This window comes from Rhinoderma darwinii, chromosome 2 (assembly GCF_050947455.1).
Source record: "Rhinoderma darwinii isolate aRhiDar2 chromosome 2, aRhiDar2.hap1, whole genome shotgun sequence".
In the NCBI taxonomy this organism is placed as follows: Eukaryota; Metazoa; Chordata; class Amphibia; order Anura; family Rhinodermatidae; genus Rhinoderma; species Rhinoderma darwinii.
This window is the reverse complement of record NC_134688.1, coordinates 414,840,299-414,857,863: the sequence shown is the minus strand read 5'-3', so window position 1 is coordinate 414,857,863 and position 17,565 is coordinate 414,840,299. Positions and strand designations below refer to the sequence as shown.

The window sequence follows — 17,565 nt, the reverse complement described above, 5'->3', positions numbered from 1 at the left end:
TTTTGTATAAAAAGTGTCAATACTGTGATGAGTAAAGTATATAGTGGTATTACATGTTTGTGGAGCATATAGTTGTATTATAGATATATACAGTATGTAGCGGTGTTATATGTGAGTACAGTATATAGTGGAATCATGTATGAGTACAGTATATAGCATTATTATATGTGTGTACAGTATAAAGCTGTATTATTTATACAATATATAGCAGTATTAAAGGTGAGTACATTATAGCGGTGTTATAGGTGAGTACATTATATAGCATCATTAAATGTGAGTAAAGTATATAGCAGTATTATATGCATGTATATTATACAACGTGTAGCGTCCAGTGGCGTAGCTATAGGGGTCGCAGCGGTCGCAACTGCGACCGGGCCCCGTAGCTAGGGGGGCCCGCAGGCCCCCCTCACCACACTAGCGCTGCAATGATTACTCTACATTGCTGGGTCCCTGCTGTGGTACAAAAGAGACCCAGTAATGTATTGGTGGCAGCTCAGCTGTCAGACAGCCATTGCGTGGAGGGGGAACAAGAGGGTGGAAAGTGAATGATAGATGAATCCACTCATCTTACGAGACCCAGCCCCGCCCACTGTACTGTCCACCCAATCAGCTCACTTCTTGCTGTTTCCCTCTTCCTCGTGACCTGTTCAGAGGGAAAGGAATGGCTACAGCAAGAAGATGGTGTGCGTGTCTGCTGCTCCCCCGCAGTACCAGCTGCTCTCTGACCCCACAGCAGATGTAAGTAGCAACTAGTAATCCAGCTCTTAACCCCTTCACTGTGTGTGTGTGTGTGTGTGTGTGTGTGTGTGTGTGTGTGTGTGTGTGTGTGTGTGTGTGTCTGTCATGCTGAGCAGTCACACTTCAGGGCTGACAGTTTAGCATAACAAAGTATCTATCCTATCTATCTATCTATCTATCTATCTATCTATCTATCTATCTATCTATCTATCTATCTATCTATCTATCTATCTATCTATCTATCTATCTATCTCTCTCATATCTATCTATCTATCTATTTATCTATCTATCTATCTATCTATCTATCTATCTATCTATCTATCTATCTATCTATCTATCTATCTATCTATCTATCTATCTATCTATCTATCCATCTATCTATTTATCTCATATCTACACTGGCGTAGCTATAGGGGTCGCAATTGCGACCGGGCCCTGAAGCCAGGGGGGCCCACAGCCCCCCACACCACATCAATAAAAAGTTACTATAGTAACTCGGGCCGCGGGCCCCTGTTACTATAGTAACAGACTGACCTTACCTTCCTGGTTCCGTATCGCAGCGGAGGTCCTGACGTTACAGCGCTATGCGCCGCGCACAATATCGAGAGGACAGAACTTTCGCCGCGGCTGAAGAGGAAGGTAAGATTAGTTGCCCTGACTAAAGGGGTCCGACTCCCGGGACCCGCCAATCAGCTGTTTTGAAGGGGCCGCAGCACTCGTACGAGAGCTGCTCCCCTTCATTCCGGTCACACTGTGAATCGGTGTCGGTGATTCACAGTGTGAGCGAGTAGGGAAATGAAGGGGAAGCAGCTATCGTACGAGTGCTGCGGCCCCTTCAAAACAGCTGATTGGCGGGTCCCGGGAGTCGGACCCAGACACATCAGCTATTGATGGCCTATGCTGAGGACAGGCCATCAATGTTTAGGGACTGCACAACCCCTTTAAGCCTACGATGTAGCAGGCTTAGAGGGCCCATGAGACAGGATCACAGATTGTGTGATCCTGTCTGCTGGGCCCTGTATCTAAGACAATCACATGGTAGGCTTAGATACATGTCCCATGTGTGATCCTGTCTGTGGGACCCTGTATCTAAGCCTACCACACTGTCGGTTTAGATACAGGGCCCCAACACACAGTAATCTTATACTGTATAAGATTGCTGGACCCTGTATCTAAGCCTACCTTGTGGTAGGCTTAGATACAGGGTACCATAGACAGTATCACACATGGGCCCTGTATCTACGCCTAACACATGTGTTACTAATAGTTTTTTGTGTGTTTTCTTACAGGTTCGGTCATTGGACTACGTCGGATTCCAGGACTACTTCGATGACGGCTTTTTATATTATCAATAAAATGGTTAATGAGGGCTGTGTGGGATTTTTTTTATTTCAATAAAATATTTTTTCTATGTCTTGTGGTTTTTTTTAAACTATATTACTACCGCCTTAGTAATGGCCGCTGGCTGTTTGACAGCATCCATTGCTAAGGCGGGGCTTAGTGTTAGCCGGTGCAGAGGCTATCACTTTATTACCCCGGTACCCACCACCACCAGGGGTGCTGGGAAGAGCCGGGTGCGATCCAGTAGCTGACCATCTGTAGCGATGGTCGGGCACTGGGGTGGCCGCAGGCTGGTATTATCAGGAGGGGAAAGGCCAAAAAGAGTGGCCCTTCCTACCCTGGTGATGCTAGGCTGCTGCTGCTTTATTGTATCTGGCTGGTTATGAAAAATGGGGGGGACCCCACGTCATTTAAAAAAAAAATTGGAAAGAACGATTTGGGGTCCCCCCCAATTTTCATAACCAGCCAGATACAACACAGCAGCAGCAGGCAGCATTACAAGGGTGGGAAGGGCCACTGTTTTTGGCCTTCCCCAGCCTAATACTACCAGCCTGCGGCCACCCCGGTGCCTGCCCATCACTACAGATGGTCGGGTACTGGTTCGTACCCGGCTCTTCCCAGTACTCCTGGTGGCGGTGGGTACCAGGGTAATAATGGGGGTTAGTGTAGCCTCTGCATCGGCTAACATTAAGCCTCGCCTTAGTAATGGAGGTTGTCAATCAGCCGGCGGCCATTACTAAGGCGGTGATAATAAAGTTTAAAAAGATACAAGCACATAGAAAAAATATTTTATTGAAATAAAAAAACACAACCCTCATTAACCATTTTATTGAGAATAAAAAAAACGCCTTTATTGAAGTCCTCGAATCCGAAGTCCAACAACCGAACCTGTAAAAAAAACACAAACACACAAAAATAATCAGTAACACATAAAGAAGCAAAATTATTATTCTTACCTATCCTGGGTCCAGCGCTGGAGCCGTGATGTCAGCGTGCTGAGTCCTGTATCTAATCCAATCATGTGTGATACTGTCTGCTGAGCTGTGTATCTAATCCAATCATGTGTGATACTGTCTGCTGGGCCCTGTGTCTAATCGTATCTTGTGTGATACTGTCTGCTGGGCCCTATATCTAATCCGATCATGTGTGATACTGTCTGCTGAGCCACTGTATCTAATCCTATCATGTGTGATACTGCCTTCTGAGCCACTGTATCTAATCCTATCATGTGTGGTACTGTCTACTGAGCCACTGTATCTAATCCTCTCATGTGTGGTACTGTCTGCTGAGCCACTGTATCTAATCCTATCATGTGTGATACTGTCTGCTGAGCCACTGTATCTAATCCTATCCATAGTTTATAGGGTCGTAGTGCTATAGATATGCTATGCTGTCTCCTATACACACATTTTTTTGGGGGCGGACACATATGTATTGGGGCTATTTCCCTGACATTTTAAGCCCTGAGGGTATGTTCACACGGCAGCGTCCGTTACGGCTGAAATTACGGTGCTGTTTTCAGGAGAAAACCGCACCGTAATTTCAGCCGTAATGGCATGTGCAGGCGTCTTTCGCTGCGTCCATTACGGACGTAATTGGAGCTGTTTTTCTATGGAGTCCATTCAAAACGGCTCCATTTACGTCTGAAGAAGTGACAGGCACTTCTTTGACGCGGGCGTCTTTTTTACAGCAGCGCCTTTTGACAGCGGCGCGTTAAAAAAAATGACCGTCGGCACAGAACATCGTAAGACCCATTCAAATGAATGGGCAGATGTTTGCCAACGCTTTTGAGCCGCATTTTCGGCCGTAATTCAATGCTAAAATGCCCGAATTACGTCCGTAAATAGGGTGTGTGAACCCAGCCTTAGTGACGCCCCCGGCTGCTAGTGCTGCATTGTTGGGTCACTTAGGAGACCCAGCGATGCAGCTGGAAGCTGCGGACCGTCGGCCATGAGAAGTTTGCGGGGGGGGGGGCCCAGTAAGAATTTTTGCATCGGGGCCCATGAGCCTTTAGCTACGCCCCTGGTAGCGTCCATGGCCGCGGACCGTCAGGATTACTCGACGCCCGCAGCCATGGATCTGTGAGTGCTGGCCCAAATCTCCTCCCCAGGAGACACCAGCGCTCACTTCTGCTCCGGTCCACTGTGCCACGTAGGGTGCGCGTGCACGCTTGTGCCCGACCTTAAAGGGCCAGCTCGCGCACATTGGAATTATCATTAATGTTATTGAGTGTTCTTGTGTTTTCCTATGTTAGTCTTGCAAATGGTTCCTTAGTGTTATCCTGTTCCCGTTGTTCCCGTGCCCTGCTACCTGTACCCTGTATCCCGTGCTATTTGTTCCCGTGCCTTAAACCTGTTGGAGTCATGTTGTGCTACTGGTTCTGCCTGCTGTGTTACACCACGTTTAGTGTCTGCTGTCAAGGTCCCTTCTGTGCCTAGCCGTTGCTACTGTCTGAACCACTACAGGTACCCTTGAGATTGGACTATTTATATATTGACATGGTACTCTGTTGGCCAGCTGCTATCCCGCCACGATGGTGCGGCCCAGTGGGTCCACATACCCGCAGATCGTGACACAACGATATTATAGGTGTGACAGTATATAGCGGTATTATATGCAAGTACAGTATATAGTGGTATTATATGTGTAAAGTATCAAGCCGTATTATTTATATATACAATACATAGCGGTATTATATAGGTGTACAATATATAGAGTCATTATATATACACAGTATATGTTAGAAAAAAGAAGAAAGCAGCACAGCTCCAGTGGTGGGTGCAACTCCTCCTAGGCTGAGGCTAAGAGCCCTCAGATAAACAGCAAGCAAAAGAATTGAGGCAGCCCTCCAAGGTAGTGGATGAAAAAAGAGGTGTGTTTATTCAACCCACAGTGAGGCAACATTTCGATCCGGCTTACTGGGATCTTTCTCAAGGCAGATCGAAATGTTGCCTGCCTGTGGGGTGAATAAACACACCTCTTTTTTCATCCACTACCTTGGAGTGCTGCCTCAATTCTTTTGCTTGCTACGGTATAGGTTAGATTTATATATATATATATATATATATATATATATATATATATATATATATATATACAGAATATGACAGTATATATAAATATAAATACACGCAGTACATGGAGTTATTATTTATATATACAGCACTATTAATGTGTACAGTATATGGCAGTATTATTTATGTATACATTAGAGTGCTGCCTCAATTCTTTTGCTTGCTACGGTATAGGTTAGATTTTTTATATATATATATATGTAATGACAGGGATAGGGAAACAGACAAGTGAACCCTAATCTACCCGCCACTCAGTCCCTGCCTACTTGCAACGACCCGCCCTAGGCGACGGGGTACAACTGGGCGACGGTCCCTACACTCAGTAAGTGCACGACAGACAACCAGACAAGGAAACACAGAACAAAGGGAAATGGGGCAGTTGCCCACGGCAACACCGTGAGCAACAAGAGTAGTAAACGAGCCGAGTCAAACCAGGAGAGTACGAGGTGCCAAACGCAGAGCAGGAGAGTAGTGAACAAGCCGAGTCAAACCAGGAGTGTACGAGGTACCAAACGCAGAGCAGAAGAGTAGTCAGTAAGTCAGGGTCAATACGAAGCAGGGACAAGTAGTTCAAGAAGCTGCAGCAGGGCCAGGAAACCAACAGAGAAGAATCACAAGCAAGGAGGAACAGGAAAGGCAGGTATAAATAGACAGAGGGCGGGAGCTAGCTCCGTCTGGCCAGGCTGTGATAGGCTCTCACACTCCTAAGCCTGCCATCCTGAGTGGTGGAAGATGGAGTCAGTCTCACAGACATAGAAGCAGGTGCAGACTGATTACCTATGGGCGTGGATACAGAAGCTGTGCCTGGCAGATCCTTAACAGTACCCCCCCTTTTATGAGGGGCCACCGGACCCTTTCTAGATGGACCTGGTTTATTGGGGAAACGAAGGTGGAACCTCCTGACCAATACCCCAGAGTGAACATCCCGGGCGGGTACCCAAGTCCTCTCCTCAGGACCGTATCCTCTCCAATGGACCAGGTACTGGAGGGAGCCTTGGACCATCTTGCTGTCCACAATCTTGGCCACCTCGAATTTTGCCCCCTCAGGGGTGAGAACGGGGACAGGAGGTTTCCTCGAGGGAGCCAAGGACAGGGAGCAGCGTTTAAGGAGGGAGGCATGAAACACGTCGTGTACTCAAAAAGATGGGGGCAACTCCAATCGGAAGGAGACAGCATTGAGGACTTCAATGACCTTGTACGGCCCTATAAACCGGGGAGCAAAATTCTTGGATGGGACTTTAAGGGGCAAGTTCTTTGACGATAGCCACACCAGATCCCCGACCATAAACAAGGGGTTAGCAGAACGTCTTCTATCTGCTTGAGTTTTTTGTATGCTCTGGGAGACGCCTCTAGGTTCTTCTGAACCTGGGCCCAGACTGTGCACAGTTCCCGATGAACGACCTCTACCTCGGGATTGTTGGAACTACCAGGTGAAACGGAGGAGAACCGTGGATTAAACCCAAAATTACAGAAAAAGGGAGAGACCCCTGACGAGTTACTGACCCGGTTATTAAGGGAAAATTCGGCTAGGGGAATGAATGAGACCCAATCATATTGACAGTCAGAGATAAAACACCTTAAATATTGTTCTAGAGACTGATTAGTCCTCTTGGTTTGGCCATTAGTTTCAGGATGGAAGGCAGAGGAGAAGGACAGATCAATCTCCAACTTTTTACAGAAGGCTCTCCAAAACAAAGAAACAAATTGTACCCCTCTGTCAGAAACAATATTGACAGGGACCCCATGGAGACGCAGGATGTGTTTGACAAACAAGGTAGCTAACGTCTTAGCATTGGGTAGTTTTTTGAGGGGCACAAAGTGGCACATCTTACTGAAGCAGTCTACTACAACACACACCACCGACTTGCCTTAAGATGGAGGCAAATCGGTGATAAAATCCATGGAGATATGGGTCCAAGGTCTCTGGGGAATGGGCAAAGAACGTAGTAAGCCCGCTGGTCGGGACCTGGGAGTCTTGGACCTAGCACAAACCTCACAAGCGGCGACGTAGGCCTTAACGTCTTTAGGCAACCCAGGCCACCAATAGTTTCTGGCAATGAGGTGCTTGGTACCCAGGATGCCTGGATGACCAGATAGTGCGGAGTCATGATTTTCCCTAAGTACCCTTAGCCGGAATTGCAGGGGAACAAACAGCTTGTTCTCAGGAAGGTTCCCGGGAGCTGAACCTTGATCAGCAGCAATTTCAGAGACTAAATCAGAATCAATAGAGGAAATGATTATACCTGGAGGCAAAATATAAGCAGGATCTTCCTCCGAAGGAGGGCTGGCCATGAAGCTACGCGACAGTGCATCAGCCTTAATATTTTTAGACCCAGCCCTATAGGTAACCAAAAAATTTAATCTGGTAAAAAATAACACCCATCGAGCTTGTCTCGGGTTTAGCCTCTGGGCCGATTCTAGGAAAACCAGATTCTTGTGGTCGGTAAGGACCGTTACCTGGTGCCTAGCCCCCTCCAGGAAGTGGCGCCACTCTTCAAATGCCCATTTAATGGCTAAGAGTTCGCGGTTGCCAATTTCATAGTTACTCTCAGTGGGCGAAAACTTCCTGGAGAAGTAGGCACAGGGACGGAGATGGGTGAGGGACCTGGTACCCTGGGACAAGACAGCCCCCACTCCCACCTCGGACGCGTCAACCTCCATGATAAATGGCTCCATTTGGTTGGGCTGAACCAACACCGGGGCCGAGATAAAGCACTTCTTAAGGGCCTCAAAAGCCTGGACAGCCTTAGCGATGACTGAGAAGTTAGCAATATATCTCCTGTAATAATTAGCGAACCCCAAGAAGCACTGTAACGCCTTCAGGGAGGCAGGTTGGACCCATTCCGCCACAGCCTGGACCTTGGCGGGGTCCATGCGGAATTCATGAGGAGTGAGGATTTGACCCAATAATGGTATCTCCTGCACCCCAAACACACATTTTTTTCGGTCTTCGCATACAGTTTGTTTTCCCGAAGGACCTGGAGCACCTTCCTGACATGCTCAATGTGGGAGGACCAGTCCTTGGAAAACACAAGTATGTCATCAAGGTACACTACAAGAAATACCCCCAGGTAATCTCTTAAAATCTCATTTATGAAATTCTGGAAGACCGCGGGAGCATTACACAACCCAAAGGGCATGACGAGGTATTCGAAATGACCTTCGGGCGTGTTAAACGCAGTCTTCCACTCATCCCCCTCTTTGATGCGGATAAGGTTATACGCCCCCGTAGATCAAACTTGGAGAACCATTGGGCCCCCTGAACCTGATTAAAGAGATCAGGAATCAAAGGAAGGGGATACTGGTTCCTTACAGTCACCTTATTCAAGTTACGGTAGTCAATGCATGGCCTAAGACCACCATCCTTCTTCCCTACGAAGAAGAAGCCAGCACCTACCGGAGAAGTAGAGGGGCGAATGTAACCCTTGGCCAGGCATTCCTGGATATACTCTCTCATGGCTTCACGTTCGGGACAAGAGAGATTAAATATCCTACCCTTAGGGAGCTTAGCTCCTGGTACCAAATCGATAGCGCAATTGTATTCTCTATGAGGAGGTAACACTTCGGAGGCCTCCTTAGAGAAAACATCAGCGAAGTCCTGAACAAACTCAGGTAGCGTGTTCACCTCCTCAGTGGGAGAAATAGAATTAACAGAAAAACATGACGTCAAGCATTCATTACCCCATTTGGTAAGATCCCCAGTATTCCAGTCAAACGTGGGATTATGCAACTGCAACCAGGGAAGGCCTAAAACCAAATCGGACGATAATCCCTGCATCAACAGTACAGAGCACTGCTCCAAATGCATGAAGCCGACAAGGAGTTCAAAAACAGGGGTATGCTGTGTAAAATAACCATTAGCAAGAGGAGTGGAGTCGATACCCACTACCGGGACAGGTTTAGGCAAATCAATCAAAGGCATAGCTAGAGACATAGCAAATTCCACAGACATGATATTAGCAGACGACCCTGAATCCACGAAGGCACTGCCGGTAGCAGACCTCTACTCTCTACGTTGTTGGGGGGACACGGAGGCCCCGAGTTGCATAGGTACCTCCAAATCTTACGTGGAAGAACGAAGCCATGGAACCTCGGGAGGCATCATGGGGGAGTCAGAGGAGAAAACACATAAACGTTCACGTTGTCGTTCCCTGAGACGTCGGTCAAGTCGTACCGCTAAAGCCATAACCTGGTCTAGGGAGTCAGAAGAGGGATAGCTAACTAGCAGGTCTTTCAGGGCGTTCGACAGACCCAACCTAAACTGGCACCTTAAAGGGAATGTGTTGCCAGCAAAACATGATTTATTTTTTTTTGTTAAACAATTAGTGTATAGGTGATTAAACATTGTTCTAATTTTATTTCTTTTTTTTCACGAGTCAGGAAATATTAGAAATTGGATTCAATTGGATTCTAATTTCTAATTTATAATATTTCCCATTGCTGGTCACTAGATGGAGCCATTCCCAAAATTGCAGCATTGCATGTGGTAAAGCAACCACATTGCTTTATGCTGCAAAATCGGGTAAAAAGCCCTCGCTCTAGTGAGCTCTCAGCATCCCCTCCTTTATCCTGGCTAGTGCCGGGATAAACGATGGGATTGAACGGTCTAACCTCCTACACTGTGTGTCGCCATTTTTAGAGCTAACACACAGTGTAGTAGGTTTACATACAGTAGTAAACACACACAAACACGAACATACATAGAAATCTCTTACCTGCTCCTGCCGCCGCGGCTCCCTCCGGCCCGTCCGCTCCGTCTGCTGCCGCTGGTCCAAGTGCACAAGTCCGGAAGCCGCGACCGGAAGTAGTAATCTTACTGTCCGGCCGCGACTTCCGGTCCACAGGAAAATGGCGCCGGACGGCGCGCATTTCAAATTGGACTGTGTGGGAGCGGCGCATGCGCCGTTCCCACACAGACGGCGTACATTGAAGTGGATGGAACGGGCCCCGTTCGCAGTCCCTATGGGACTGGAGCTGCCGTATTCCATGTCTGTATGTGTCGTTAATCGACACATACAGAAATGGAAAAAAAAATGGCAGCCCCCATAGGGAAGAAAAAGTGTAAAAATAAGAAAAAGTAACACACAAACACACAAATTAATCCAAACGTTTTTAATAAAGCACTAACATCTTTAACATATTAAAAAAAAATTGTGGTGACACTGTTCCTTTAAGGCAGGGTCATTCCACCGAGAAGCTACGCACCACTTCATAAAGTCAGAGCAATACTCTTCAACAGGTCTCTTACCCTGACGTAAGGTCACCAGCTGACTCTCGGCAAAGACAGTCCTGTCAGTCTCGTCATAAATGAGTCCGAGAGTAGAAAAGAAAAGATCAACGGAGGAAAGTTCAGGGGCGTCAGGAGCCAAGGAGAAGGCCCATTCTTGGGGCCCTTCCTGGAGCCGGGACATAATTATACCCATCCGCTGGCTCTCCGAACCTGAGGAGTGGGGCTTTAAACGAAAATAGAGCCTACAACTCTCCCGAAAGGAGATAAAAGTCTTCCGGTCCCCTGAGAACCGGTCAGGAAACTTGAGGTGGGGTTCAAGAGGTGAGGTGAGGGGAACTACCATGGTAGCATCAGGCTGGTTGACCCTCTGAGCCAGGGCCTGGACCTGTAGGGAGAGACCCTGCATTTGCTGAACCAGGGTCTCAAGGGGGTCCATAGTGGTGTGAGGGACCAGGGTAGAGTAGGTATATGGGCTTGTGATTATGTAATGACAGGGATAGGGAAACAGACAAGTGAGCCCTAATCTACCCGCCACTCAGTCCCTGCCTACTTGCAACGAGCCGCCCTAGGCGACGGGGTACAACTGGGCGACGGTCCCTACACTCAGTAAGTGCACGACAGACAACCAGACAAGGAAACACAGAACAAAGGGAAACGGGGCAGTTGCCCACGAAAACACCGTGAGCAACAAGAGTAGTAAACGAGCCGAGTCAAACCAGGAGAGTACGAGGTGCCAAACGCAGAGCAGGAGAGTAGTGAACAAGCCCAGTCAAACCAGGAATGTACGAGGTACCAAACGCAGAGCTGAAGAGTAGTCAGTAAGCCAGGGTCAATACGAAGCAGGGACAAGTAGTTCAAGAAGCTGCAGCAGGGCCAGGAAACCAACAGAGAAGAATCACAAGCAAGGAGGAACAGGAAAGGCAGGTATAAATAGACAGAGGGCGGGAGCTAGCTCCGTCTGGCCAGGCTGTGATAGGCTCTCCCACTCCTAAGCCTGCCATCCTGAGTGGTGGAAGATGGAGTCAGTCTCACAGACATAGAAGCAGGTGCAGATTGATTACCTATGGGCATGGATACAGAAGCTGTGCCTGGCAGATCCTTAACATATATATATATATATATATATATATATATATATATATATATATATATATACAGAATATGACAGCATATATAAATATAAATACACGCAGTACATGGAGTTATTATTTATATATATATAGCACTATTAATGTGTACAGTATATGGCAGTATTATTTATGTATAAATTTTATAGAGGTATTACTTATGTATAGAGTATATGATGGCATTATTTTGAGACTGTGTAGTATTATTTAGGAATTTGTTCGAATTTCTCCAAAGCCAATCCATATATTTGAACTGTCAAAGTGGTAGCAAAAACATTATTATTAACTAGGTCCTTCTAATAACTCTTCATACTTTTTCAGATCAGCTTGAGTTTGAAATGGAGGAAAAGTGCAGAATTCTGGAAGCCAGGTACACCGAAAAAGAACAGCTGAACCTCCAGTTGAAAAAGGATGTCTATCTCCGGGAGAATCGAGTTGCAGCCTTGAGATCTAAGTTAAGGGACAAAGAAAGACGGTTCCTGGAGGAGCTGAAGAGAAGAAGTCACAGAGTGACCATATTAAATACAGAGTTGCATAAACAAACTGAAGCAGCAGCTTATTTATCTTTCCAGTCGCATGCCTCCAAGCAAAAGCAGCAAAGCTCACAAAGCAGCTGCCAAGTGACATCACGGCCACTGGACATAGTTGGTGTCAAGCAACCTCACCATGAAGGAAGAGTCAAAAGGAGAGTACATAAGATTCACAGTGTTTGGAGGCCTGACTGTTCCTTGGGCATAGATATGTCAAGAGATTCTTTTCAGGGAGAGCAAATGACCAACTATGATGAGTTGGAAGCTATGCCAGACCCAGCTCTATTTTTATACCCTAAGAGGTATGTACAGCCTCACCGGCATAGATCAGACACAAAATCCCACTTTGATAAAAGTGCTTCAGGGTCTGCTGGTGGTCTGGCAGCTGGTACTCAGTGGTCTGAGAAACTCTCATCAGATAATGAGGACATGCCACCTTCTATTCCTGTCGTCAAAGCAAAACTTCCAAAAAGTGAGAGAGGAAAGAGGCGGGCTGTGGCCCGACAAGACTCACGGGATTCAGAATAAAGCAGTACACATATTATGAAGTCCCATACACCCTATTGGAAGGATATGTAGCAGCACCCAGTCAGCTAGTAGACTGGCTGTAAAGAATAAAAAAAACGGGTACTTTAGTAATATATATATATATATATATATATATATATATATATATATATATATATATAATGTCCACCAACATTTTGGATTTCAAAGGAACATTCTCTTTTTTTTTGTCTTCCTGTGTTTAGATGCAGTTTACTCCCAACGCCTAATGGCAGAGTATTTTCAGCTGGACCACATTTTTCCTCTCCATGCCCCACTTTTAATAGTTCTTGTGACTTTCTTTTTGTTATAATTCTATTTTTATACCATTCATCTCAGTTCTGAAGGGACAGGTGAATACAAGTAACAATAATCATAATTCTCCTAAATTAAATGTTCATGAAACCTCAGAAAAGCAAAATTAAAACTATTCACTACTCTAGGAAGATTGTTCCGCTTTCCCAATTCAGTATTTGCTTATTCATAGGATTCACATACAGTAGGTCTCTTTGCTGCTTGGCCTTACTATGTACCATCAGAGACAAATGTTTAATTGACTCCTGGTTCAGAAAAATCTGACCATGGTAAATATAAATACTGAACGTTCGTTTCATTTAAGGAATTGCAAGTAAAAATTTATAATTTTTATTAAAATGGATGTCACTACAAAATCGTAATATCTGCTCAAGGAATTCAGGAATCAGGTGAATGGACTAAAGTATGATTTTTCTACAATGAGGAAAAAGATATTCTATTTATTTTTACATTGACCGAAACTGTATATTCCGGTTTGCACAACTGAACAAGAATGAGCTGGTTTCTCAAGATCTGATTTACATCAATAAATCTTTTTAGTACATACCAAAGTAATAATTACATCACAACAAGCTGAAGTAATATCTCCTGTAGAGCTTTATGCCATATAGACAGTATTATTATGCTTCGAAGTATGTGATGATGTCATTGATGGCTAGACAAGAAGACACTTTACTTATTCATTAGTGTGCTGTGTTATGGCTTCATCTAATCTTTATAAAATAATTACTTTTCTAGTTCCATCCTTGCATTTCAATCTTCATAAAATTTTCATATAGTCCTTGCTTTTACCTTACTCATGAAAATCTTAGAGGAAATGCCCAACGAGCACATGATAAGACAGGGCCTCTCTATCTCTCCAAATAGTTTCTAAAGTGATTTTCTCATTCATTGATTTATCCCCTGGCAATGTGGAAACCATAAACATTTACATCTAGAACTGCTTTGCGAATGTATGTTTTTTATAGCTCTGCAATTTGCATATATATATATATATATATATATATATATATATATATATATATATATATATATGCTTTTCACAAAGGATTATGAGAGTGTCCCTTTTCCAAGTGGCAGAATTGGGGTCTCTTTTCTACCCATCTACCCATGAAGGACATGAAAATGTACTTGTCCCCAGTAACCTTGTCTTGTAATATGCCTGACCTTGAACCTCATTGCTGGTTCCAGATTCTATTGAAATTTGTCTTAGGAAGCCCGTCATGCATTGGATGAAGGATAGAAATGGAAGGAGCAAGGAGCGTCTTGTAAATATGTCCATAAATGCTATGGGAATGTTGGAAGTGAGCAACAAAGAAGATTTCATCATATTTTGAAACCGGCAATCCTCCACAAGTACAATTACAGATGGGTTATATGTTTATATAGTTGTATCCTTTAAACTGTTTGAGCCATTGCCACCAAGCTTGACTCCTCTTCCTGCATACACAACTACTATAGAGATCACACTTTTGCACTGTGCTCTTTCACCTCCTTTTTAGTCATAAAACTGATCTGTAACCTTTGTCATAGATGTCTAAACTAAAATTACTGTAACAACAATAAAGTTAATATTTCACATTATAAAGTTCTGCTACAGGAGATCCTAACAGTTGCTTGCTACTAATAATAAGGCTTTGTGCGGTAAAATGATCTTTAATATTTGATATTGTATATTGATAATACCATAATTAATTTTAAAGCTTCCTACAAAATCTTTGTATTTCAATATATTTTAGGTTTTTGCTTTCTTTAACATTGTTGCAGTGACTTTATATTGATTCTTTTGTTTTATAATGTGAATGTTTTGATATTTACTCATATAGGGCTGCAAATTCCCTACATTTTCATATAGTAAATGATAAAATTCTGTCTGCCTGCAGTCACCAATATAGGGAAGGTAAGGAGCCTGTGGAATACGGTTTTATTATTGACTTCAATACATAAACAGTATGCAGTAAGCCCCAACGCTTGTCCTATTGGAGGCTGCAGGCAGACTGAATTTTTACATTAAACCCTATGGTTATTCAAAGGCTTTGGATCTTTTTAGCAGAAAAATATTGCTCCAACCACAATAAAGATATATTAAGAAATGACTCAGCACAGAGTGGACATATGGAGCTCATCTACTGCTCTGTCATTTTAGCCATCTTCATATATTACTAGATATCCTTATCGCTGACAGTAGATGTATAATTGAAGAATAATTCACTCAATATTTTGTCTTTATAAATTTCATTTATCAAAGTTTGTTTAAAGTATGGATTGGGGAGCAGAAGCGTGTAATAGTTTGTTTTCTGTAAACTGTTTTATTATAAACCATATGTGTGTCACCTGTGAGCCATAATGAATATCCAACCCTAGCTGTTTGAGATGTTGTTGGGTCAAGAAGCAAATGAACACATAATTTCATAAAAAATATGAAAAAATCTTAAAAAAATATGCTTTAAATATTGTAATTGATATTCTATAACTAAGTAGCAAGTAACAAACTATCGAATCCTTTGTGCTAATTGCTGCTCTGCATATGGGAGCGATGGAGACGAGCAGGACGCTCTCTCTCTCTGCTACTGTAGATTTATGAGCCCCCGTGCTGTAGTTAGAAGCAGAATTGCTGATAAAAGTTATTTAAAAAAACTATTATTGTGCACACTCGTGCAGTATAATATTTTTTTCAGCGAAAGTTGAGGTACGCTTTAAACTAAATTGGCTGAGCTGCAATACCAGACAGAAACTGTGGACAGTTTTGGCGCTGTTTTTGGAATAAAGTAACCATGTTTTTCTGATCCTGTACAACCTCTTTAAGAGGAGAAGCAAGGCACTGTTTATTACATGTTTTATGAGGCTATGCAAAAACTAAAAATAAATTCGTTTGTAAGGTAGGTAAAACGTTTTAAGTTCGCTTTAAGTTAAAGCTCTATTAACTGAAAAGAAAATGAGCTTCCAAAGTATACATACATATTTTCAGGAGTATTTTAAAACTGCATTTATATGCATTTAGATATACTGTAGTGAAGATCACAATGGCTTTGATATTCTAAATTAAAACATAATATCCTTCATATATGAAAAGTGTCTTAGGAAAATTTATCATAGTAGTAACCAATCAGTAGGGTGCTTAAATTTTCAAAAATGCACCAGAAAAGTAAAGGATACTTAAGATATAGTTTTCACATATGAAGCCCAAAAGCATCTTTCCAAATGTAGTCTGAGGTACACTGTGTAGAGGATTCAGGAAACCTGTATAGTTGGCTCTTTATGTCCTTGCTTCCATTTAATGTGTGAGAATTTGTGTGGTATCCCTCTTATAAAAGAAATGTCAATGTTGCCCAGTGAAACCAAAAAGATTCATGCAATTGTCATGTTTCTTGGTTTTTTAAGTCAAGTACCCCCTAGCTCAAATAAATTGCATCAGTGTACCCCCAAGGCTATGGTCATACACTTTGATGTACATTAGAAGCATGTACATTAAACTGAAATGCAAATATCCCCTAGAGACATGTCTCCCCTCGAGTACATGTACCACAAGTTTGGAATCTAGGAGCGTAGCAAACAACAAGCTATATCAGAGATCAGTTAGAAACTAGGCAGAAAAAAAGTCATGGATCGCCTATATAAACGATGTGCATCCGAATAATGTTTGTACATAGATGTCATAAGCTCCCAGGTATAAATATGGTATTAAAGGCAATTTAAAAAGTTTGACTTTTCATTATCCTGAAAAAAAAAGATTACATGGTTCCACCATGCCTAAAAATAGCAACTCCACCCTACAATTAAATTCCCCTAAGGACTCCTACAAGAACGTGTCAGGTTTGGCAGCTTGTGGAGGAAATCTTTGAACATGTTGACCCGTATTATCTGATGTTTCCTTCAGTGGAAGAGAAAGATACACAACTATTAAAGCAATAAATGTATAGATAGAAAGGACAAAGCCATTTAAAGAGGCTCTGTCACCAGATTAAAAATGCCCTATCTCCTACATCATTGTATCGGTGCTGGAATTTAGTTAACAGCAGTGTTTTTTATTTTGAGAAACAATCTTTTTTCAGCAAGTTATGACCTTTATTACATTTATGCAAATTAGTTTCTTAATGCCCAAGTGGGCGTTTTTTAACTTTTAACCAAGTGGGCGTATTACAAAGAAGTGTATGACGCTGACCAATCAGCATCATACACTTCTCTCCATTACACCCAAGCTTGTTTCACTGAACAGCGTGATCTCGCGAGACCACGCTGTGACGTCACTTCCGCCCACAGGTCCTTCATCCCTGCGTCTGAAGAATGAACATAGATCGTCTCCAGGCATTTAAGAAGTTACAGTCGTCGGATCTGCAGCAGCAGCAGTGGAGGAGGCAGCATCACACTTGGGCATTAAGAAACGAATTTGCATAAATGTAGTAAAGGTCATAAAAAGAGTTTTTCAAAATAAAAAACACTGCTGTTAACTACATTCCAGCGTCGATAAAATGATGTAGGAGATAGGGCATTTTTAATCTGGTGACAGAGCCTCTTTAAGAAAGGGAAAAGCCAGTACTATATATATATATATATATATATATACACCAGTAATGCTTTAGGTTAGACGGATTATTGACAGTCTATATCTTAAAGGGGTTTTGTTAATCAAGACAACCCCTTTTTACATTGAAGTCAGCCTATCG

The 17,565-nt window shown here is 43.3% G+C and overlaps 1 protein-coding gene across 1 annotated transcript in view; it reads left to right on the top strand.

Annotated features, from left to right (window-relative positions):
• Positions 1–17,332, top strand: part of CCDC92B (coiled-coil domain containing 92B) — a 93,481-nt gene extending 76,149 nt beyond the window's left edge. The window contains exon 4 of the mRNA XM_075854232.1: positions 11,832–17,332. Within this exon, the coding sequence (XP_075710347.1) occupies positions 11,832–12,568 (737 nt within the window). The 3' untranslated portion in view covers positions 12,569–17,332. The remainder of the gene's footprint in view (positions 1–11,831) is intronic.
• The last annotated feature ends 233 nt before the right edge of the window (positions 17,333–17,565 follow it).